This window comes from Schistosoma haematobium, chromosome 5, assembly GCF_000699445.3.
Source record: "Schistosoma haematobium chromosome 5, whole genome shotgun sequence".
In the NCBI taxonomy this organism is placed as follows: Eukaryota; Metazoa; Platyhelminthes; class Trematoda; order Strigeidida; family Schistosomatidae; genus Schistosoma; species Schistosoma haematobium.
The window spans coordinates 1-24,485 of record NC_067200.1 but is presented as its reverse complement, the minus strand read 5'-3'; the positions used below and the strand labels follow the sequence as shown (position 1 = coordinate 24,485).

Genomic DNA, 24,485 nt, shown 5'->3' with positions numbered 1-24,485 from the left:
CTTCAACTTCATCTCCAAAGTAGAAAATATTAATGTAAGCATGAAAATATGATCTCATTGGATGTAGAATCTTTGTTCACCAACGTACCACTTATAGAGACTATTGATTTTATATGCAAGCAAATATCAAAGAAACAAATCAACATTGGCCTGCCTAACGATAGCCTAAGGGAACTGCTCCTAAGATGCACTCTGAATGTACATTTTGTCTTCAACAATACTTACTATAGACAAATAGACGGGATAGCCATGGGCTCGCCTCTAGGCCCGATTTTAGCTGACCTCTTCCTAGCAAAGCTAGAAAACGGACCCTCAATGAGACTATTAAGAAACTGGATTTATATTGTCGATACATTGACGACACATTCATTATCGTAGACCAAAACACTAGTAAAGAGGAACTCCTAGACCAATTCAACAGTGTTCACCCAGCGATCACCTTCACTGGTGAAAGCGAGCATGATAAGAAGCTGAGCTTCCTTGACGTCACGCTAAGCAGACGAAGTGACGGCACATTAAATAGAAGCGTGTATAGAAGAAACCCTCTTCATGCCAATATACTCACTTCTGCAGTTTCATACCCATCCGGTACAAGAGAAATTTGGTCAGATGTCTCACGAGCAGAGCAAAAAGATCTGTACAGTAGACACTTTAAGTCAGGAGCTTGAATTTCTCAACAACTCACTGACCGAGATCGGCTACCCCAGCGCGTTCATCAAGAAATACATGCAGGATATAATAAAGAAGTCGGAGATTTCGACTGTTCGTAAGAAACCTTTATACATGAAAGTGCAATTCAACGGGGATGTGGCTAGTGACACTCTGAAATATAGGTTAACCAAAGTAATCACCAAGACATTCTACGCAGCCAATCTTGCGTTGACCTTCTCTTGTCGTCCAGCGATGTCTACTCAAACGAAGGATAAGTTACCTGAGTTGGCCTCTTCCATGTGCATTTACAAATTCAGCTGCTCCTGTGGAGATAGCTATATAGGGCGTACTACCAGGCAACTTAACCAACGAATGAGTGAACATTTACCAACTTGGTACATAAAGGGTCAGAGAAAACTATTCGGAGTTCTATACTAGCACATCTTATTGATAGCGGTCATACAGTAGAGAAATCGAAATCATTTCGAGTTATCTATCGTATACCTCCATCATTTCCCGACGGAGTCCGTTCCCGTCTCCTATATATAGCTGAAGCCATTGGAATTCGTACATATAACCCCAATCTATGTGTACAGAAGAAATACGTGACTCCCTATCCCTTCCATGGCCAGTTATAACTTAACTAACAATTTTTTATTTTTATTTTAAATTTTATTATTATCATTATTTATTTTATTCTATTTGTGTTATTGTTAACCTTATTTCCACATCCATTATTTGTTTGTCATTATCCGCCTCTTTGTATTCTTCACTATCTAATTATTTACACACATCTTATTACTTAATGATTTTTAAGGTTTTGTGATTACTATTCCTAGTCTATTTACCCATGTTTATTTGACCTTCTATTTCCAACGATTAACTATTGATAAGAGTTTTGTTATTATAGTTTATTATTCTTACCACTATCTGTTCACCTGTCTTCGTACTATCAACTTGTACTTTTACCTATTTTATGTGTAGTGACTTATTCTATTTCATTGTGATTATTGACTCATATTGCCTTGATTGGTTTAAAAACAAATTTTCGTATAAATATCCATGTATATTAGAGTAAAGCCTGATGACGATCTAATTGAAAACAATTGTTCGCTTATATGTGTTGTTCTAATTTTCACAATGACACTATAGACGTAGTAAAAATTTTGCTGTATAAGATATAATGATAAATTTATTATAGTAGAGAATAATATTACAATAACTATGAAATAAATACAATTTATTAAACTAGACTAATTTATTTATTCATTAACTAGATTTATAAGATAAACTATAATTTTAATTAGGAATAATATCATTTGCGAATACAGTTAACGCTGTCCATAATTGTCTTCCAACTTGTCCAATATATGATGGTGGCAGAAGAAATCCATAACGACCTTCATCACATAATTCTATTGTATAAGCATATGGGATTTTTAATTCACCAGCTACATAGTCGTCTGTTGCTCCAGCTGCTTCATCTGAAGAACAGAAATGAGCCCAATAAAAAAATCAAAGACATAAAAAAAGAAAGCTAAAATACTTGAAACTTTTAAAACTCATTAAATAGGTAAAGCCAATTAAGAATATTTTCAAAGCGAAAACTATATGCCAAAGTTTGAAGGTATTGTACACTTTGACTTTGATAAATTAGTCTTGATGCTTTAATTGTCACTCCAGAACATACCATCAGCACATACTTCAAAGAGAGATGAACTATTGAAAGTTTTCTACAATTGAATAAAAGTTCTTTCTCTTGACGTTAGTAATTCTTATTTGTGCGTCCGCTGTTTGCATATTTGTTTTGATTGTTTCTAACCCCCTGCCACGATCTGTGAACCGTCAAACGTCAGCAGAACAAGTTGTTAGCCACTAGTTGAAACATTTTAATCACTCACTTCTCTCTGAAATTTTTGTTCATGATACGATGCAAAAGAACAATCACAGTTTCATGAGCAAACCATACAGCTCCCAGAACGCAGTATCACTGAAATCCTCAACCCAAGCTATAAATATTCCCCAACATGTCGAATCTTACTCATTCATTTTCAAGTACTGATCAATAAACTGTCTTAGTTTGTATTTCGCTAACGGCGTTATCGGTCGTATTTATCGTTAGCAACTAAGTACATTCATTGTCATTATTCTCGACTCCATCAGTGATCACTCCTTGTAGCTGTAGAAACAGATTATGTTTAGGCGCGACTTAATGAATAACGCGTTAGGCGCTTGGAGCAAAAGGTTCGATTCCTTGTTTGAATATCAACAATAGTAAAGGAACAACAAATTGACGAGTCTCAAACAGAATTAAACACGCGTCCTAGATTTCACTGTAGGTAACCACCTAACGTTACTAATACTAATAGTGTTGTCTAGAACAACAACAAACATAATATTTAGCTTAGGGAGAATAGCTGTTTAGTGTTTCTTGATTGCTTAATGGATGTTTAATTAGGGTCAATCTATAGTGTAAACTATAAAAGTCAACAACCGTCACAGACTATCTTGATATTTTTCAAGTTTGGTTTCTGTTATTCGTAATTTACACAAAACTAAAGACTCAGTTTGCATATTATTGTCAGGTTTGATAAGATACTCTAAGTTTCATACTGAATAAGCATCAATATTCTTATTTCCACTCTATTAATAAATTATTGTAAAATGAAAATTCAGTAGTATGTAGACAAACATTGTATAAATCCAAAATAAATTCATGACTATAAAGTCTAGTGAATATTTGAACTTCAACATATGTGAAATGGTTAATCGGAAAGCATTATTCACTTACATAAAAGTTCAGATGATGAACCAACTTGATAAACATAACCATGTCGATTTTGTATCATTTGCTTTACTTTTTTGCCCATTGACATCTAAAAATATTAATAAACATATACCAAACTCAGTAGACAAGTTGAATTAATTGAATAATTGAAAGTAAATTTAAGAACTTAGTAAACGCTTCTTAAGATGTTATGAGATCTAAGCGTTCTCTATTATATGATTGATTGGCGGCGCTGTTACATATACATTGTGTCCAAATAAAATTCTATCAATCGGTATTCATTTTAAAATTTTTAGTTAATTATATTATTCGCTCCTCGACATATAGAAACAGCTATTTCCACAAATGTCTTTATCAACGGTCCAGTTATTTTAGTAACTCTGGACGTATTCTGTAACAATTTATGCTTCATAATTTATACGGGTTGTCACTTGAAGCATTTAATTTGAAGATTTAGTTCATATCATTATGTACTTAAATTACCGAATGATCTGGATATAAAACTTAATCAAATACATGTTATTATTTGATATATGTGGTGATTTCAGTAGTTTAAAATTCTCCAGATATGCGATGATATTTAGCAACTAATAAATATTTATGTACTTGAAGACAAACCAACTGACCACTTTGTCTTATCTAGTGTTATTTGAAATGCTTGCAGTTAGTTTGCCGCTGATTTTTCAACTTTCACCGGTAATTTTTAGTGTAAGTGTAGGTTTAATTGTAATGACTGAGATTTTTTCATCAGTAGTAAGTAATAATCCTTTGTTTTAGCTACCACAAATAATGTTTCTAACGATACTGAGTTTCATAGGCATCTTCAAGTCCCAGAGTAAACATCAGCTCTGGGATGCATGTACATCCAGCTGACGAGTCCCAAATAGGAAGAAACATGCATCCTGGATTCCATTGCTAGCCACTATTCACCTTTGCTTAAAAATCTTCTAGTGAAGTTGAGAAAATAATTATTATCAAGTTAAATGTCTATGATGTACCTTAACGTGTATTTGCTGAGAAATTTTAATTGCTCACTTCTTTTTGAAGCATGTAATGACGATAGTAAGATGAGAGTGAGTAGGAAGGCCTTAAAAACGAACTCACTAATTTAGATGTTATTTCCAGTAAATCAACCCGATCGATTAAACGACTGATTCATGTAATTAAATAGAAAAGACGTCTGATATCACAACCCAACTTTAACTTATCGAACAACAGTGGTTATTATAAGAAATCTACAAACAGTTACTGATTTCGCATCTTCTGGTTACCCACAATTATGTTACTTAAACTTTGAGTTTTCTTAGTAAAGAACACTGTTAGGTAACTGCTAAGATCATTAGCTTCTGAACAACAACAAAAACAAAGACGATGAAAATTTCGATTAATCATAATTCAAGGTTATTTTTCTCAATATTTTTATTTGTTCATCGTTTTAGAAAAATAGCTTGCTGTTGTTAGTTTTCCTTATATGTACACTTGACTTGTGAAACACGATCATTATCAAGTATGAAGGTAATGATTCTCTCTCGCATGACTTGTATTAGCGTTATAAGATTAAAGACATATGGAAAGCAATAATTTTTAAAGGAGTCAAGTAAGTGACAACTGGTTAATAAAAGTAGATTTCTGTGGTAAATGAATAACTACAATAAACCGTTCATTGAAAAAAGTTTTATTCCTATTATATTTTTTCCTATATTTTACATCACGGAAGCAACAAATTTATTCTTAGAACAGTCTCATGGGTATATAAACTCTAATCTTAATAATTAACATAAACTGGAATTATTAAGACTTACTAATTTTTGGTAATAAGGTGGATAACTGTAACGGGAAAATCCGAAAGGTGTTAGTATATACTGACCAAACGAATGTAAACTCAAGTATAAAATTATTTGTTTTTGTAAAGATTTTAACTTTTTAATGATACTTTGTGTTTCCAATTCTGAGGCTGCTTCATTTCCACGATATGTATCACTGCATGAATGGGGTGACGCTCCATTTCCAACTATAAGTTTACAAAATAAAAGGCAACGATTGGTAAAATTTACACTAAATTGAATACAAAATTATTGGCGAGACTCTAATTTAGGGACGAGCCAGTCAGAAGCGTTTGAGCGATTTCAAGAACACGGAGCCAAGTTCAACACGCGCTGCTAACATACGATCGGTTCACAGCGGATTTTAGAGAGTACGTGATTAATGAAAGGTTAAAACAGGTAGGACGGCGAGACTCTAATTTAGGGACGAGCCAATCAGAAGCCTTTGAGCGATTTCAATTATTAGTCAATCAGAAGACAGCATAAAGTAAAAATATATTATATGAAAGTAATGAATTACAGTGGATATTCTTCTTTGACATGATTTAAAAACTCGTATGTTAGCATCCAAACCCTAACCCTAACCCAACCCTAACTAACCCTAAACCCTCAACTAACCCTAAACTCTAACCTTAACCCTAAACCCTCAACTAACCCTAAACCTTAACCCTCAACTAACCCTAACCCTAACCTTACCCGTAAACCTAACTCTAACCCAATAGACGAGTTTCTACTCCATATGCATTGTGAATTCAGAACCTCTGAACCTTAATCAAACCCTAACAAGTTTTTAAATCATGTAAAAGAAGAATATCCACTGTAATTCATTACTTTCATATAATATATTTTCACTTTATACTAACTTTCTTCTGATTGGCTAATAATTGTCAAGGTCACTTAAGATTCGTTCAAAGGTCGTCCTTAAATTAGAGTCTCGCCAAATTATTTATACTTTTCAAAATGTTATTACCAAGGTTTTACTTGGTAATTTCGAATAAATCGAGTATTGGATAGATTAATAATGATAGAAATAATATATTTGTAAAGTCTCATTGTGAGATTATAAATATATTATTTCAATTGTTTGTAGTTTTCCTAACTTCGATCAATTATTGATACAGTGCGAATACCGTCCACTGCTAGTGGTAACAACTGCCTCATTCCTGACTTGTCTAAACTTCACTAGTCATCGATTTTCATTAGGACATCAGGAACACCTTGAAGTAAGTAACTTGTGAGCTAACATTCTAGTTTATTGGAAAAGGATTTTGGGATATTAGTCTAATTTATAGGTAAACTTACTTCAATTAGATCATAGTTCGGGTACAACTCAAAACTAAAGAGCATGGGATGCGAGTGATTACTTCAGCGAATAGCTGTACAGTGTTTTTGGTTTTTAGTGCCATTCCAGATGAGAACAGTCTGTGACAAATACTAACAATAAATTAAACTGGTCCCCAAAATACCTCTTCAAATTGTTTTACACTTATTTATTCTTGTAATTGCTTGTGTTAATCAAGTTTCAATAAATTGGCTCAACATCACAAGATACAGATTCACGTAATCGATGCATTTGACCTTTTTAAAAGAATTCTTTGTGTAGCAGAATTATCACTGAAAACATTCAAAGCTACTGAGTTGTGTAGTCTTTAGAACTTCATTATTCTTAATTAAATTTGGTTAAATATACCGTCAGTAGAAATAAAATCGAGACATTCTCCCTAAATATAAATAACAACACTTTACCACTTTTTTTTAAGATATTTATTTGGTAAAAACCAGAAGTTATCAATTACCACTTTAGTAATTCTGTATAAAGCAGTAACTACAATACTGAAATTACATATTCAGTTTATGCAAGATGAGAACGTTTCCAAGATAAACCTCATCTTAATAAAAAAGTTTCTTGATAACCTCGAATGAATGCAGTTTACGTATCACATCCAGATAAATATTTAATAGAATTCGGATTTCTGTAAAACTAATCGAAACCTTACCTCACTTTTTTAAATTTTAACTAGTTTGCATAACCATCATGCAATCAGTTCAACGTAGATTAGCAGAAATCAACTTCATTCAGCATGAAATATTCGGTTTGTCATGTTGTTTTGCTGTTTTTTCGTAGTTCAAGTATTCACAATCTCATTAAGGAATTAATGAAATCATATTTTTTGTGCCACATGGAAAATTACTGTAGGATAATTTACTTAGTAAAATATAACATGAAACTTACCACCCCATTTAAATGGAAAATTTCTATTTAAGTCTATTCCGATGCATGCTTCACCTTCTGTTCGAGCTCGATTTTTACGCCACAGACGATACTGTAATTAAAAGAAAATTCAAACATTTTCATGATTATCTTAAGACTTATTATCAGATGCCACCAAATGCCCTGATACGGCCGAGAGTGAGGAGAGTCTGCTCTCCCTCTCGAAATGCTCCTACACGGCCACGCGTATATAGCCTCTGTCAGGGAAGTCCTACTCATTGTCTTCTCGTGGTGGGGGTGTTGTTCACGAAATTGAGAGGACGAAAAGCGAATGTCCGGCGCTTTACCCGGGTTGGTGGATATGGAAAGTCCACCTAGGGAGTTGGCAAACCCTGATTCCAAACCAGTGGTGAACATCGGCTCCAGTATCATGAAGGAACAAATGGCGTATGAACCAATCGTTGGTCACCGGCTACCATGTGACTGCATCTCCTTACGATGCCCCACTTCCTTGTGGATCAGACCTTCAGGTCAAAGGTTCCGGTGTAGCTTCCTAAGAAAACCACCTGCTTCGAGTTGGGCACTCGGGCACTATCACAGCCCTCACACACATGAAATGAGATTTGTGTGGCGCATATGTAACTGGTGCCCCTTGTACCAGTATTTATGTGTTCAAATAAATAAATAATATTATCAGATTTACGAATTTAATACTTCGAAATTCTTATTTCATTAATATAGTTGTTTGGAATCAACTAATGACCTGTTGAATAACCGAGTTAATTTTCAGCATAATAAACTGTACAAACAATGAGACTTATGCTATTCCATTTATATGGAACTAAAAATTCAAATGAACAAAAATAAAGAAAAACCAAAAGGTATTAATTATTCATGTACCATGAAATTCACAATAGAATAATCAGAACATTTTCCTCATTGTTTTCAATATTTTTCCCAGTTATAAGGAAAAACTTTAATATCAAATACATTTCGTAATTCGATTCTTTTTTAGAACAGGAGAAAATTTGAATTTAAAACTTAAATCATGACAGAATTATGCTCTATCCACCTTGGAATGGAATGTATGTACAGTTCTCTACAAAATATTCGATACCAACAGTTTAAGTAAGTATTACTGGGTATTGAACACACTATATCTGGAAATTGTGAATATTGATTTATGCAACGAGCTGAATTTTGACTCAGTAACTTTTCGACATTTTGCAAACTGTAAGGTATTTAGGTACAGTGTCCAACCATTAGTAACGTTAGAGGTTCACAATACTGAGGTGTTATATGGTAAACTGATACGACCTTTCTATTCTTTCTACTTTTCAAAAATGCTCTGACTGGTGCCTTTTTTAATGAAATACCTTTTCAAATGCTATTAGTATAACGGTCACTCAATAAATGAATGAAATGTTGAATTTCTTATCGTATTCTTTAAAAAATAATTTAAAAATATACCTTTGTTCTTGTATATTCATATCCATCTGGGTTCATTACAGGAACTATGAAGAATTGAAAATGTTTTAAAAGTGTTTGTCCTGATGGTCGCATAAGCTAGAAATTAAAAAGACAATTATTTGTACAGTTAAATTATAAAATAAGTTACTGTTTAAATCACGAACTAATCCTGTCAGGCAGTCCTTGAGAACTAGGAAGCATTGAACATTTATTTCAGTCTAGTATAGGACTCTTCATTCATACACATTCGTGTTTCCATAACAAAGGGTCAACCTAGGATCTTCTGTAACGAGCGTGAACGCCTAGCCTGTGGACGACTAAGCTGGGGTCCGGTGATGTACAAGTCTAGGTTTAATCGTTTCGTCATATTGTGAGACCATCTCCCATTATCTTCACTGTAAAACTGTCTTATACAAGTGATTGCTGAGCTACGCTGGTCACAGCTTCTTACTAGCACTCCAAGAATTACATCTTGAAGCTAAACACTAGAGAGCATTTGATAATTACCCTTATAACGGTTGTGGAAATCACTGAAGGTAGCTGAGATCATGAACCGTTTAGGGATTTCAATACCACTCAATAACCTCTACAACTCTCCTACTGATATATGTTCAGTAATAAATGGAATACATTGTCAAAATGCCATTTACGGTTTTCCTCAAATACATCTGAAACAGGTTAACTTTAAGCTGAGTACTTACAGTTTTTAAAACTAATGCGTTGGAATAAGAAGACAGTTTGCTGAATATTGAATTGTGAATACCATTCATCGCACGGTCATTTTTGTATTTTTTTTAAATAAACGATTTTTCATACCAGTTAAAAACTTTCAATCCTGTTTCGTCCAATAAAATGATTCGTTTCAAAGTGGTAATAATTGGTTAGTCATTTCAGAAAATTGATATAAGTGGTAAATATCTCTTGACTGAAAACATTTTCTCCAAATTGTAAACGTAAGCAACTCACAAAGTACAAGCTCCATTGTTTTTAACGTTGTCATGGACACGGACAACGTATTATTGGGTATTCTGTATCTGGTAGCGTTCCAATCGCTTGAAGCTTTAAAGATCACCACCAGAAATTATGAAAGGACGAGGTACTGCCATTATGCAGTTCATGATTCTCATTTCCATAAGAATCAGAAGCCGTATATCAGATTTGTGCGTAGGAGAAATGGTCGTAGAACACCTAGAAGATCCTTATAGACAATTAGACAAAGGAGGTAAGTTGAATATTGTTATTATAATGTCCATCAAGGACTGCATTGAACACTCAATGTTCGGCCTCCATCTAATGTAGATTTATTGAAGGTTATTGGGCTATTGTTTGTGAGAACGTGCATCCCAATCATGAATGCAATTCCCTGAGGTGCGATTACGATTATTGGATGAGCGGGTTAACTGACACGGAGTTGGAAACAGTGCGACCTCTTCTGATTTCGAGGATAGCTGCATTCAATATTGTCCACTTCGTTAACCGATCTTATGGGAAGCGCCTGAAGCCGCAAGATGTTTTTACATGGTGTTTATAATTTCATGCACCAGCTGGTTTATGGAACGATGCTCAAACACCGTTGACGTTATCTGCAGCACCTGAGTTTCAGATTGAGGCCTCCGCTTCCATGGATGGAGAAATGCTAAGAATCTAGCAGACAAGTAGTCTCAATTGTCAAACGAACGTGGATTTGGATGTCACGTCAAGTAATGAAGAAGAGGATATCGTTTCAATAAACTCGGAAGAATTTAATGACAGAGACAACAACAGAGACGAACATGCCCACGACAACAGACTGTGTGACATATGCACTCATGCTCAGCAACCAAGTAAAACTGCTGTTGTAGGCGCTTGGGTATTTTTTTGCTGCAATACGTTGTTTCATTTGTCTTGCGGCTTGAACCCACAACCACAATTCCATAGATTCCACTGTCCCCTGTGTAGCGCGATGACTGAAGTATAATGGTGTCGTTTTTCGTGACAAGTGGAAATGTGAAGAGTCAGCGTGAAAGCCCTTTTCAGGGCTACGCACAATTTGATCTAAATTTTCTTCTTTTATTCGTTACAAATTGTACCAATAAATCTGTCAATCGTATTTCATACGAATTTTCTGTATTTTCGATTACAATTCAGCCGTCATTGTGTTTAACGTTAATTGTCTGCGAATAAGTTTAACAGTTGTATCCTTTGCGTTTTGTACTATTTCAGTAAAACATTCACTAGGCCATGTGTTCTTCACACATGATAACAAAACAAAACGTTCAGTCTTACAATAACCAAACATTTATTACTTGCGCTAAGGCTAATTTGTGTTAGTATCCATCGATAAGTATTATTTATTATCTTAGTACATGCCATTTGATTAACTGTGAACCAAATGAAATAACCATTTTACTCTTTATTAGTACCTGTGATCTCCTTTCCTGCGTAATACAATGCAGCTAATACTGATAAAAATATTGTTTGACTTTTAAGTGTTTACTTAAACTTCATAGGAATAAGTTTCAGTTATGATTAACATTGAATTATTATACTGTAAGTTGAAAACTATGTACTGAAATCAGATCATCATTGCAAAAAAATTATTTCTATGGGGAAGGTCAGACGAACTAACACTGACTATAGCTCACACATGAATAATACTTCTTTATGGTTTATAAAATGTCTTTACCGTCAAATGAACACGAATCTGTTTAATAATGGTATATACAAACTTCAATTAGAATGCTTCAATATATTTCAGATTGTTCAGCTGGAAAAATGTAGGATTTTATTTGTTACATTGAAATTTAACGTTCGTATAGCTAAATAACAGTAGATACAATTGATCTTATTAGCATTTCTCAGTCTAATCGACCGAGAAATGTATTGTCAGTCGTAAGCCTGCTAATTAGCACTTAATACAACCATTATTTAAATCACTAATAAAAATGGTCGTTATTGTAACGTTTAGCTGTTTCGGGTTGGATATGAACAGATTCACATATTACAAATATGTACATAGAATTCGTGAGTGTCCCTCTAATATGTTTAACACGCAAATCCAATTATTTGAAAAATGAATGCAGACGTTAATAATAAAAATTTATCCAGTACACCACATGTCACTAATATGTTGAATAAGTTACCTTACGATGAACTACATGATGTGCAGTTAAAAGTGATGATTTTGCAAACCTCAATATTTCATTTTTCAAATATTAATAACGTTTGCGTTGTCATTTAGAAATTAAATTGAGAAATTAAGATAATGATTTGGTCTCATTGCATACTTACATAACATTTGCTATTAACATTGCGTAACAAAAAGCTTACCGTGCACCTCTCAAACACAATAACTGATTTATATTATAACATACACACAGTTTTCTTATCATATTTATATACTGCTCAACTACATAGAGTGGACAATGAGTAGTTGGAAAGTTTTCTTATGATAGATTTGGTGAATTACTCAATAATTACTCTTTTAACTATAGCCGACTGTACTGAGGAATAAAATATTGCGTTTATCGACACCCTTTTCAAAGAGAAATAAAACAACACTTTCATATTAAAAATTACTGTTTCTAAAATCACCCAGGCATAAATATTATTTCCTTCTTTCTCTTAAATTATTACTAATTTAAGAAAGAGTAAACGATTATCCATTCAGCAATCCTTGGCGTTTAGCGTGATTAGTACATACCCTATTCATTATCTTGTCACAATGATTTATCCATATGTTTACATGTATATAACGATTTTTACAAGATCAAACTATGTGTTAAAATAACTCATTCTAATACGAAAACAAATATCAGTTTACTACTTGTTCATTAAACATCTGATTGGCTTTGAAGTTCAATGATCACTATTATCAACTATTAAAAACAGTTATCAGTTTTTCCCAGTTTACTTTTAATGACATGCACATTATTTCTTTTGTCATGACACCTAACGACTTCATTTTGATTTCTTGCATTACTACGTCATCATAAAAAAATTTAATAAACTTCATATCTCAATATCTATTCACAGTCAGGAGTATAGCACGGCACTTGAATAGAAATGATGTCTTTTTTCAGAAGTTAAAATTCTTTATCAAAATGAAGATGGAACAGTCTGACAGAATTTAAAAAAAAGTAAAAGTCGAATGTAAAGATGCAAATTTTGAGATCCAATCAAACCAGTTTATGGTGAAAGGACAAGAAACAAATGTCCAGAGCTTTAACCGGGTTGGTGGATACGAACGATCCACCTAGGGAGTTGGAAAACCCTGATTCCGAACCGATGGTGCACACGGGCTCCAGGATACTGAGGAAACAAATTGTGTATATACCTAATGTTGGTCACCGGCTACCTTGGGGCTACATCTCCTTACGGTTCTCCACTGCCTTGTGGACCAGACCTTTAGGTTAACGGCTCCGGGAGTGACCCCTAAGAAAAGCATCAGCTTCGGTTTGGACACCCGGGCAGTATGTGACGCATATCTATTTGACGCCTCCTTGTGCCAATGTTTATCTGTTTAGACAAATATTTAAACAATAAATTTAAATTTACTCATTATTATTAGGAAACAAAATTCAACAATTACCTTATTTATTATACTTAATGCTGTTGCTGGTGCAATCCATTCTCTTGCATGAATACCGGCATCAATCCAGATTATTGGTCTTGTCGAATCTGATGATATCTTAATACAAATTAATACATATTATCAATTTATTACAGATGTAATAAATTATCATGTTTTTATTGCTAACGAAAGTAAAACCTTCATGTTTTTCGGAAGTGATTTTATGGAGATTGGTTTAATGTATAGGAAGTGCCCACCGTCCCTCGAATGACTGGACATAAGATCCTCTAGTCCTAAAACGAACGCTTTGTGATTAGAACTATGAGTTCGCAAGAACTGAAGGCCCCGAATTCGGTCTGTAGTAAGATCGTATTCGTTCACAACCGATGATTTCCATACAAAACAATTGTCCAATGCACTTTAGTCTTTATTAGTACCTCAAACGAGACTAGTCTTCGATGAATAACATTGTGGTAAACGCTACTCACAAGGTTGCTCTTACGTAGTATTGAGCGTAACGTGGCCTCGATACTGTCACAGTCGTCAGACGGAGAGAAGAGTTTCTGTGCATCAAAAGCACGGCGTAGGTAAAGCCCTCAAAGATCAGAAGAGAAGACAGTTCTCACTGCAAAACAAAACGCATGATGTGAATGAACGGCCAAAGGGTATGTATACATGTTTGATAAATATTCTGTCCATTGGCTTGAGTTACACTATCACCAAAAATAATACGTTATAGCGACTAGGATATTCTTAATTAGCCAAACAGTGATCTCAGTGTTATGGGGAGATTTATACCACCCTGTCGTGTCATTAACAAGTGAGTGAAATCCAAGAGTGACAACCAGTTATAGCTCGTAACAGATAGTTATGTTTAGTTTCAAGTTAAACTACTGAACAAAAGAGACCTCACCGTTAAGACTACCTTGACATAGTGATAGCACTTGGATAGTGTGATGACTAAATCTAGTTACATTTGCTGGAACACCAGTTCCTATAGGTCTTAACACAATGGGTAAGTTGGTTGGAGATGTCTAACGTTAAGGGCGGCAAAGTACTGGTCCTAGGACAAAATCATTCTGCCGAAATTTTAGGGTTTGACTGCAGTCGGGTATTTCCTTCAGGCATTCAACATCCACGGCGATGCTGCCTCCTTAAAATCGGTGGGGAACTCACAGGACTATCGACTGTGAGCATAGCACATCTCACTTACGATTGGAAGACCTAGAAGGGACTAAAACTACTTTTAAAAAAGTTGCGTGCAACCGAAGTCAGGCAGTTGTCCCCTTGAATTTGTGGCCACGCTCTCAAGTCTCTAAGAACACTCCTAATTCAGTTTCTTTTTTAGGTGCATCAACAAGAACTATCCTTGCATGCTATGGGTTACCGAGTATTAGCAATCACCGTTGTACCTCTAACAGCATACAAGATCACCTTGTTCATAGTCCAACTTGTTATTTTGTGTGAAAGAACTTTGTTTAATTAGGCAAAAGAACTACTGTTCTGGTTGGTGATTTCGTTTTCAACATCACTGGACACGACGATATTCGTCGATAATCCAGTCTTGTAAGCTCTCATTATATCACGCTACTAACATTGTTTATCGATCGATTTTGAATCCACTCTTTTTTATTGATTACCTGATTTTCTGCATTACAAAACACAAAACCTTTCCATGTAACAGATCTACAGTTTCGGAACTCTTAAACGGTATGTAATTATAACACATCACAATTTTTAGTAAGATATGAAATTAGTTTACCTGACGTTTAAAATCTTATTGCATTACAAAATGTTCTAACTACCTGTAAGTGAAAAGTAACTCTGACGAATTTTACGATACTCACCGTAACTCCCTTCATTGGTCGACCTTCGGCTGTATAACCAAAATCTTCCACCGTCATATACGGACGCGTTTGACTTAACTGGTTTAAATATTGAACGATCTGTCAAACGAAAAATCAAATATTTTATTAATTTATTTTCAAAAACGGTAGTTAGTTCACTAATCATATATGTCATTTGTGACTGATATAAACCACTGAATTATCCATAAACAACAGCCCACTTCAACATTTTCTACTTATAATACAATAGTAGTAAAAGTAAAGTGCGATTATCACCAACAAGCAGAAGTTGGATTGCTAGGTGATTGGAGATAGCCAAGAAGAAACTCTGGACCTAATTTTCGTACCAATAAGTACAGATCAGCAATAAATACCTTTGATGTTGTGGGGATTGATACTTCGTTTGTGATCAGAACCTCTACCATCCAATTCTACAGTCCAAAGTGTTATCACTGAATTACTGTCCTCTTGTTGGACTTGATCACTGACTGACCACTGAGTATTGGCCAACATCGAATTTGTCTAGTCCTTTAATACTGACTAAATTTTAACGAGTCACTAGTGGCCACTAGGAAATTTAGTCTCTGGGATGCGGTCAGGAGTAAGAAGAATTAGACAATCATGACGAATGCCAACAGACCGAAATTCCACATATATATTTCAAAAGTCGTACTAATCCATTAAGTTTTAAATTTGCCTATGGCGTCAAAATAGGAAACTAGATGTAACTTATTCCTAAACATAATCCAAAACTAAGGAACGGCCGTCAAAAAGTGTTGATAAAATATTTGAATGATTGAACACTTGTGGCACGTGATCCAGATTTTAGTTCTTATGTGATAACTACAGATAAAACAATCCTATAAGCAAAGTAATATCGATTTCAGATCCCTTTGAGAGATTTGTTATGTACCACTCTCATATGAAAGTAACGACCGCAATAGAAAACGGAATCGATGAAGTTTAGGGAACTTCAAAAAAAAACTAAATCGACCATTCCGTCTGTAGCGAATTTACTGCATAAGGATCCCTATTATCCTACTGGTATGGCTTAACTAAGGTACACAAATCAGAAATCTTAGCGAAACCAATATTGCTGATGGTCAGGTCATCCTTTCATAAATTTTCTCACTGGTTAGTGAAAAACTAACACTGAAAAAGAATTGAATTCTCATAAAATCAAGAAAGTTCAGCTGTTTTGATATATTCAAGTTATCATTTCACGTCTCAACACTTTACGCAACGATCTCTTTGGCAGAAACTGTCGAAATAATATGTTCATACCTTAACATTCTTCTTATAAATGTATATAATTTCTAATAGTAATAAATATAGTTACATGTATCTGACTAATTTAATGATTATAAATATTGTTAATTACCTCATTAAATGATTTGTAATATGGTCTATTACGTCCTGTTCTTAAATAACTGGATACTCTTCTTAAATGATTCTCACGCTTTTCATCAAGTATTGCTCTGAAATACGTATTTCCCCATTAGTATAAGTTGAAAACAGTTTTACAGAAAATTTAATGATTATCAGTACAAGGGTTTCTGTAATTTGTTTAATATTGTTGAGGTCAAGAATCAATGTAAGTTAGACTATGATTAAAAACCAAGAAACGTTGGACAGCTGTTTCGTTCTAGTACGTTACTCCTACATAATGCGTATCCAAGTCTTCATTAAGTAGACAATCCATGACCTTCAAGTTTCACAGTGAGAGTTTTATTGTTAGATTATCGAATCAACATAGAATGACCTATGTTTGACTTCAATTAATTCGCGATACTACACGTTCGTCGTTCATTGTCTTTAGTGGATGCCTACATCGAATTCGACACAATCTAATACTTCGAAATTTTCAATATTTGTTTAACTTAGGTCGGTTCGTGATTTCACCATAATGAGATAAGTTGTGTTTACATTATTTTAGAATGTCTTTCGGACTTTTAGTCAATAGAAAGATAAAAGTGTACGTTCATTACACTGACCTTCAGTCAAAACGGTTTATAATTATTGACATCATTCGCTTTTATTACTAAAGTTATATAAAGATGATCAATGACTATTTGTTTACAAACATTTATTACCTCTCAAATAATAATAAGTTGAAAAGATTTTTTCTCCATTGATCCAATTTACCTGCATATGATGTGGTGTACATAAATAGATATAATGTGACTGCCACTTGTTTACGCAACCACAGCTAATACTCTGACGTAGTGGTCAGACTTGCATATCATAATGACTCAACTTAGTTATATTGGAACACTTGTTCCTTTAGGTCCTGACATGAAGCGCGGATGGGTTGCAGAAAAGTAAGGCTTTAGACATCAAGCCTGAGTTGCAAAAGTAATATCATAATGCTCACTGTACTGAGATATTACAGTGATATATCCCACTACCATCCAATAATAATAAATCCATCCTTATTCACATTGAAATATCTATTTCACTTTTGTATCATACTTTCCGTTTAGCTAATTTTTTATTTACATTTTAAGTGACTAATTCAAAGATAATCACGTAAATAAAGGCTTAAAGCTCTACTTATGAAAGTAAATGATCAAATAATTTCTAAAACGATTATATTGTACCCAACGTGAATGTTCTACTAAGTTTCACTAAAGAGAATAATAATTGTCAGTAAAGGGTTGTAGATATTATTGACTTCCATTGATTCCCATTTGAGCTGTCATGGGTGCTAACTACTAAGGAGTCCCATATTGAGGTGAAAAGGGCTTCTAGTTCTTTCACACTTCCGATTGTGATCTAATTTAGATCGGTCTATGATTTCAATGAAAGAAATATGATCATTTCACAAGACAACACTTGGTACAACCAACCTACTTTTGTAAATTACTAACAGTTATTTCATAAGAAGTATTCCAATGATGTAAATAGATTGTAAGATTTTGAAATCCTACAGGAGATACTGATATGTACATTGAGTTATTTGTATCTCTAGGAAACATCCATATATCATAGTTCTCCTATACAAGGGAAAATAACAAATGAAAATGATTAGAAACTAAACGTAGTTTTAAATTTTATATTTTGCATCACTGACTGGTCTTAGTTAGTCAACCATTAAAAACTAGGAAGAATAATTATATATACCCAGATGTTAAGCAGTTTGTCAAAATAATGCCGAAATGTTGAATGATATGTTTCCTAAAATTTCAAAAAACAGTCTTGTGAGTTTTTCAAATCTAGACGCTTAAAGTATTGGTTGCCGGCTTATCTCGAAACCGGAGGTCTCTTCTTTTGACCTATGTTGTTGTTATAGATACACACTGCTGAAGAGTTCCACACGACGACAAAAAGACAGAGTTAATCTGAAAATATGATTAGGTTTTAAACAAGTTAACTAACATGAATTATTTACAATTGATTGATTATTAAATAGTGACTAATGCCATGTTTGTCTAATCATCTAATGCTGATTGAATTCTACCAATCAAGTATTGTAACCACTAGTGTCAACATCACATACAACACAATGGAACGTTAGGTGATTGATAGGTGTTAGTAGTAAAAGCTGGACCACATAAATTTCATGCTACTTTGTATACGTCAACAAGGTGTACTCATAATCTCGCTGATAACTGCTAAATTGTGAGAAACCTAAGTACAGGATTTCCTGTTAGCTACCACGAGCCACTTAATATGAAATATTCATTTCACTTTTCTAGTGTATTATAGTTTTCTAATATAAAAATATGGAATTCAAATGCTTTGTTTGAAATTTTTAATTTCCATTCATTTTCTCCATTTTTGACATTTTTCACAAAATTTAAATCAAGTCTATTGAAAAATACCTCGACGGTTTCGTACACTACTAATGTCACTATTACTATTACTACTACTACTACAGCTACGACTATGACTACGACTACTACTACTACAACTATTACACCAAACTGTGCCTTTTTCTGCTATTTTATTTCTGTTTCATATATACAATAATTAAACACAACTAAGATAGTTATAAGCAAAGATGGGTAGTGGCTAGCAGTGGGATCCAGGACGCGCGTTTCGTCCTGTTTGGGACTCGTCAGCTGGATGTACCTGCATCTCAGAGTTGATGTTCGCTCTGGGACTCGAAGCGAACGGTACTGAGTTCGAGCCCCAGAGCGAACATCAACTCTGAGATGCAGGTACATCCAGCTGACGAGTCCCAAACAGGACGAAACGCGCGTCCTGGATCCCACTGCTAGCCACTACCCATCTTTGCTTATAATGCTTGTAAATTAAGGCAATATCGAGGCATACGCACAGTATGCACATATGCCAATAAGAGACTGATCAATTTCAGTCCTAAAACATCAATGGGAAGATTCAAGTAAAACAATACCAAGTGAATTACAACTAAGATAGTTGTTTAAATTAACCAAACCTAAATATATATTACGAGAAAATTCTGAGTTCTTAAGTCCGCATATATCTTATTTGCCGGTTTCTCAATAAGTTATTTACAACGAACAATTATTAACTGGAAAACTCGTCGTAACAAAGACGCAGTGATAGGTAGCTCCGTCCAAATTTGGTGTTGTTCAGGATTCATAGTTTTCAATATTTTTAATGTCTAGGTTAATTTGTGTTGAAGGGTCTGTATCGGTTGTGAAACCGCTTAAAGCTAGAAAACAGTGGGCAGGTGTTCCGTACTAAAGTGAGACAATTCAGATATGCGCTAAAACAACCCTACTTTGGATTAACACTAGGCTTTTCAAGTTACACAGATCTAAGCTACTCATTAAATCGCTGATTTAAAATCCAATGGTATAAATATTACGCAGAGATCAAAATGATAGGCGTTTCTTATTCTGAATCTTTGGGAGGGTCATGGTTCACCCCTGTCGACTGTACGTAGATACCAAGGACACTCAAGTTATAAAGACAGTGATTGTAGTGTTGTCATTCATTGATATTCAGGGTATTACTAATTTATCACTAGTTCAGTTTCTTGAAATTGGAATGAATTATCAAATATCAATTTCAGTAAACGTATGACTGGCCATGAAACAAATTAACACAAAACTAAATTGATAAGATCAATATCAAAGGCGTTGAAACAACTATTTCAACAACGATAATGAGGAAGACTAAAAATTTAGAGTAGGGTTTTAAAAGACAGGACGATCAATATTCATAGACTTCATGAACTTATGATGTGTTTTGGTTTGTCTATTCCTGAATTTTTCTAATCAACGTCTACGCAAGCAAACATCATCCATCGAGGTATAGGACATTTGCATATCCATACGGATAACTTGATGATACCCTGGCAAAACATAAATAAACGCGACAACTAAGAATGTCTAATATCCTATGAATACATTTTAAACCAATCATCTATAGTCCGATCAAAAAGCTTTCATTAATTGATCCACCTTAAACTTTATCTAAAATATTCACTGTACGGAGTCATCAATATCGTTTGCGATTGTATACATAAAGACTACTTGGCTAATTAAAACTAGGCAATAAAATACACTGATCAGTATTTCAAATAAACTTAGTGGGAAACCATCGTAGTTTATAGTTATGATTATGTTGTTACAAAAAGAGATAAAATAATTACACAAATCAACAATTTAAGTAAATACAGATCCTTGATTTCTATTGTTTACAAATTGGTTATCATAGAAATTGTATTATCATTGAAATGAAATCGGTAAGGAACCTACCGGTTCGTTTAGATTTAGATTAATAATTGTATTTATAATTTGAGGATCTGAAATTCTCATTCGTAACACTTTGAAACTGTCAAAACAAATTTAAAAAATTAATATACGAAAGGATTATGCTCACGAAAAACATGAAAATAATGAAAAATTATGTTACTAAAATACTGAATACTTGTGGTGTTCGTATGAACTAATGATTATTTTGTACTTGATATGTACCTGATTTCGAATTCTAAATACAATATGTTCATTTGTGCTCACCTAGTTCTATTGGCTTTAAATTGCACTATTTCTGGAATTCCCAGTTCGTCTAATAATTCAAATACTTCTAATTATCTCAATACTATTTATAGAAGTAAAAATCTAGAATAACTTTGGAATAAAACACAGTGATACAATTATACCACTTCGATAAACAATGAAGACCTTTAGGGTATTTTTCATAAGGCTGTTGTAATTACAACAAACTTCAGAATTTCGACATTTCAACCATTTTACATACTTGTTATTAAGAAGTGTCTCTTTAGATTCAAACCAGTACTGATCAGTTTTAAATAAAAAGATACTTATTCAGTACCAATAAAAAAAAAACAAAAAGGAAGAGAAATAATGTTAAGAAAAATAATGAAAGCGTTTGAGAGATAAGTATCACACCAACTATATCATTAAATCATTAGTGATAGGTTATGTTTAGAAAGTATGCTATAAATGAACTTGCAGAATTGTTGGTTACAAAGTGAGGAGAATACCTTATTAACCAACCTTTTGAAAAGATTATTCTATTTGTAATATAATAAATAACTCTCAATAGGTAATGATTTCTATATTTGTCTGTATTCACTATTGTGTAAATTTATTTTATTAAAGGTAAGATATACCTGAATAATCACAATTGCTGACTCTAAATATATCGGCGATTTACTCAAAATTTTAAATATATGTTATCAACATATTGTCAAGGTTAAAAGTGAAAAACTGTGTTCGGTTTATTTTATATTTTATCTACACAACCCTTTTTATGTATGGACGATAACTCAAGTTCATTTTATGAAATATATAAAAAGTTAATTGGTCTTAGTTTAACAATAGATTAAAAAGATTTGTACATTTCCATAAAAACGTTAAATAATCCGTTATCAAATGGACCGAAGTGATGTGTTGAATGTACTGGGTAAATATATCTTTGACAAAAATTCCTCATCAGTGGGATAACTATATATTTTTTGGCATAGCTATAATTGTCATTTTTAGACAAGAAGTAACCAGAGGTAAGCAGAATCTATAACCGGTCATCTTTTTATCTCAAAGACATAAATCGTGTTGTCGGTATAATGTCATCTTACTACTTTGTATCACCGTATTTCGTACCAAACATCATGATGAGAAAAATCAACTGGCGGAGTAAATGAGATGGATATCAAGTCAGGGGACCGCACTTACAGTTTGTTCAGAATGCTTCTGAACATTTATTCAATAAAATTGTAGGCTTCTTTCAGTGCGTATATTTTGAGTTCTGCTCCATTTTATTGTTCCCCGAAATTTATGTTAAATAACAATAATGAGAAAATTTGATGGAAACCCATAAAATCATTTATGTGGTATGAGTTCAACAACTCATAGGAAGATTTAATGTACATTTTCCATAGTTTACACTTCGACACAGTAAGACATACTTTCTCAAGTACAACAATTTGAAGCTCATTATATCGGAATTTTCAATCCATTATTTTAACTTTAATTTAAAGCTTTCTTTATGATTTGTTTCAAGTAGCTGATGGTTTTTACACTCTCGAATTTCATTTAAACTGCTCATTTCTGCGAACAGTAACAAACTATGTTAAAATAATTGCATTAATTCTTGTATATTAGCAAGTTTAAGTAAGAAAAGACTAAGCATAGTTTAATTATGAATAGTTAACTATTTTTAAATATATACTAGTTATCAGATTAGACGTTTATTCTGTTTTATGGTAATTATTCATTTCAATATGCTCAATCGACCAGCTTGACTTCATGGAATATTACTACTCAGTCGTGCATGATCCATCAATCAGTGTTTTCGGATTTTTAACTGAAACAAGCTGATAAATTCTCAAAAATTATCAGGATTATTTTTGTAGTTTGGAGTAATTCAACAAAGTCATCCTATTTCTGTTGGATATACTTATACTTCATTCATGTTTTGGACTAGAATCTTTGGGTTAAACCATTGAAATCATTAAATTAACCAGTTTGATTAATTAAATGTGATCAGTTTAAAATAGTCTCTTAGTCATCCTTAAAATGCTTACTACGGTGAAATAAGATGACTCAAATCCGACTTACATATTCACTAAGTTTCCTTTATGATGGAATTATTTCTGACCCACTGATAAATTTTTACCTTAGTTTTATAAAGTCGATGACTACCACCAAAACATTTAGCCACAAAGAGTACTCATATAAAATATCAACGTGGATTTTGCTGTATTGAGCAGTCCTTCAGGAGGTTGATTGTAGCCAGAATAGCTTGACGGTAACATCTCAATCTGTGAAACTGGGTGACACGAGGTGGAATCCATCAGAGAGTATCAGTTCCCTTAAGATTACCAGTACATCTGGCTGATGAGTACCAAATACCATGAAACCAAGGTCACCTGGTTTCCTGTCGATTACCTCTAAGTATCACCGTATATTATAACTTAAGTTTACTTTAGTACATGTTCAAAAATTTAATTATTTATCCGTTTTCTGAATCCACGTAATAAAATCATTTCTAGATTTTCCGAGGTTACATACTATTTTTTTCAGTGGTGAATTTTAATAAATGCTTTTTATCCAGTTAAGCAAATAAATATAAACATATTTCATTTTTAAAAATGAACCAACGTTGAGTTATCATGATCATGTTGTTTATACAGTCGATGGAAAATATTCAAACCTTAGACAGGTCAGCTAGGTCTTTTTAAAGTAGAAATTATTCATCAAAATAAACACTTATTATGAATGTCTATTTTTAGCCGGCTTTATTATGTTTAAGTACAGAATTAGTTTTGTTTACAATGTATTACATCAAAATGATCCGATCTTGATACATTTTTCGCAATTTAGTGGTAGTGTGCTGTGTGCTACTGAACCCTAACAGATATAAGTAGTATGTATCATCAATAGAAAGTGAAATTCCTGGCAGAAGAGGACTAAGAAGATCGAAGAAAAGAGACCGAGAACAAGTCTAAAACAACTGATTGAGATTTTGCAAATGAAGTGCTCACAGTATGATTCTCAGATTTTACTAAGAGCTTCTGTAAGTTTTGCATAAAACAATAAACGTCTCAAGGTTAGCCACTAATAAATGCAATTTTATAATTAACATAAATTTACTATCAAGTTTCTCATTAAACATGAAAGTAGCATACCTGGTCAGCTTACACAACTTGTAACTTACTTATAATAATGAGCATGTGATGCGG

The 24,485-nt window shown here is 33.5% G+C and overlaps 1 protein-coding gene across 1 annotated transcript; it reads right to left on the bottom strand.

Moving 5' to 3' along the window:
* Positions 1-1,826: 1,826 nt before the first annotated feature.
* CPA2 (carbamoyl-phosphate synthase (glutamine-hydrolyzing) cpa2) lies at positions 1,827-22,502 on the bottom strand (the record flags this gene model as incomplete). Its single annotated transcript, XM_051219496.1, has 11 exons — positions 1,827-2,135; positions 3,443-3,527; positions 5,242-5,450; positions 7,496-7,586; positions 8,945-9,040; positions 13,515-13,613; positions 15,344-15,442; positions 16,725-16,821; positions 18,197-18,339; positions 21,037-21,112; positions 22,477-22,502. The coding sequence occupies 11 exons, from the start codon at positions 22,500-22,502 to the stop codon at positions 1,951-1,953; spliced, it is 1,206 nt and encodes a 401-aa protein (XP_051064613.1). The 3' UTR covers positions 1,827-1,950.
* Between the last annotated feature and the right edge of the window lie 1,983 nt (positions 22,503-24,485).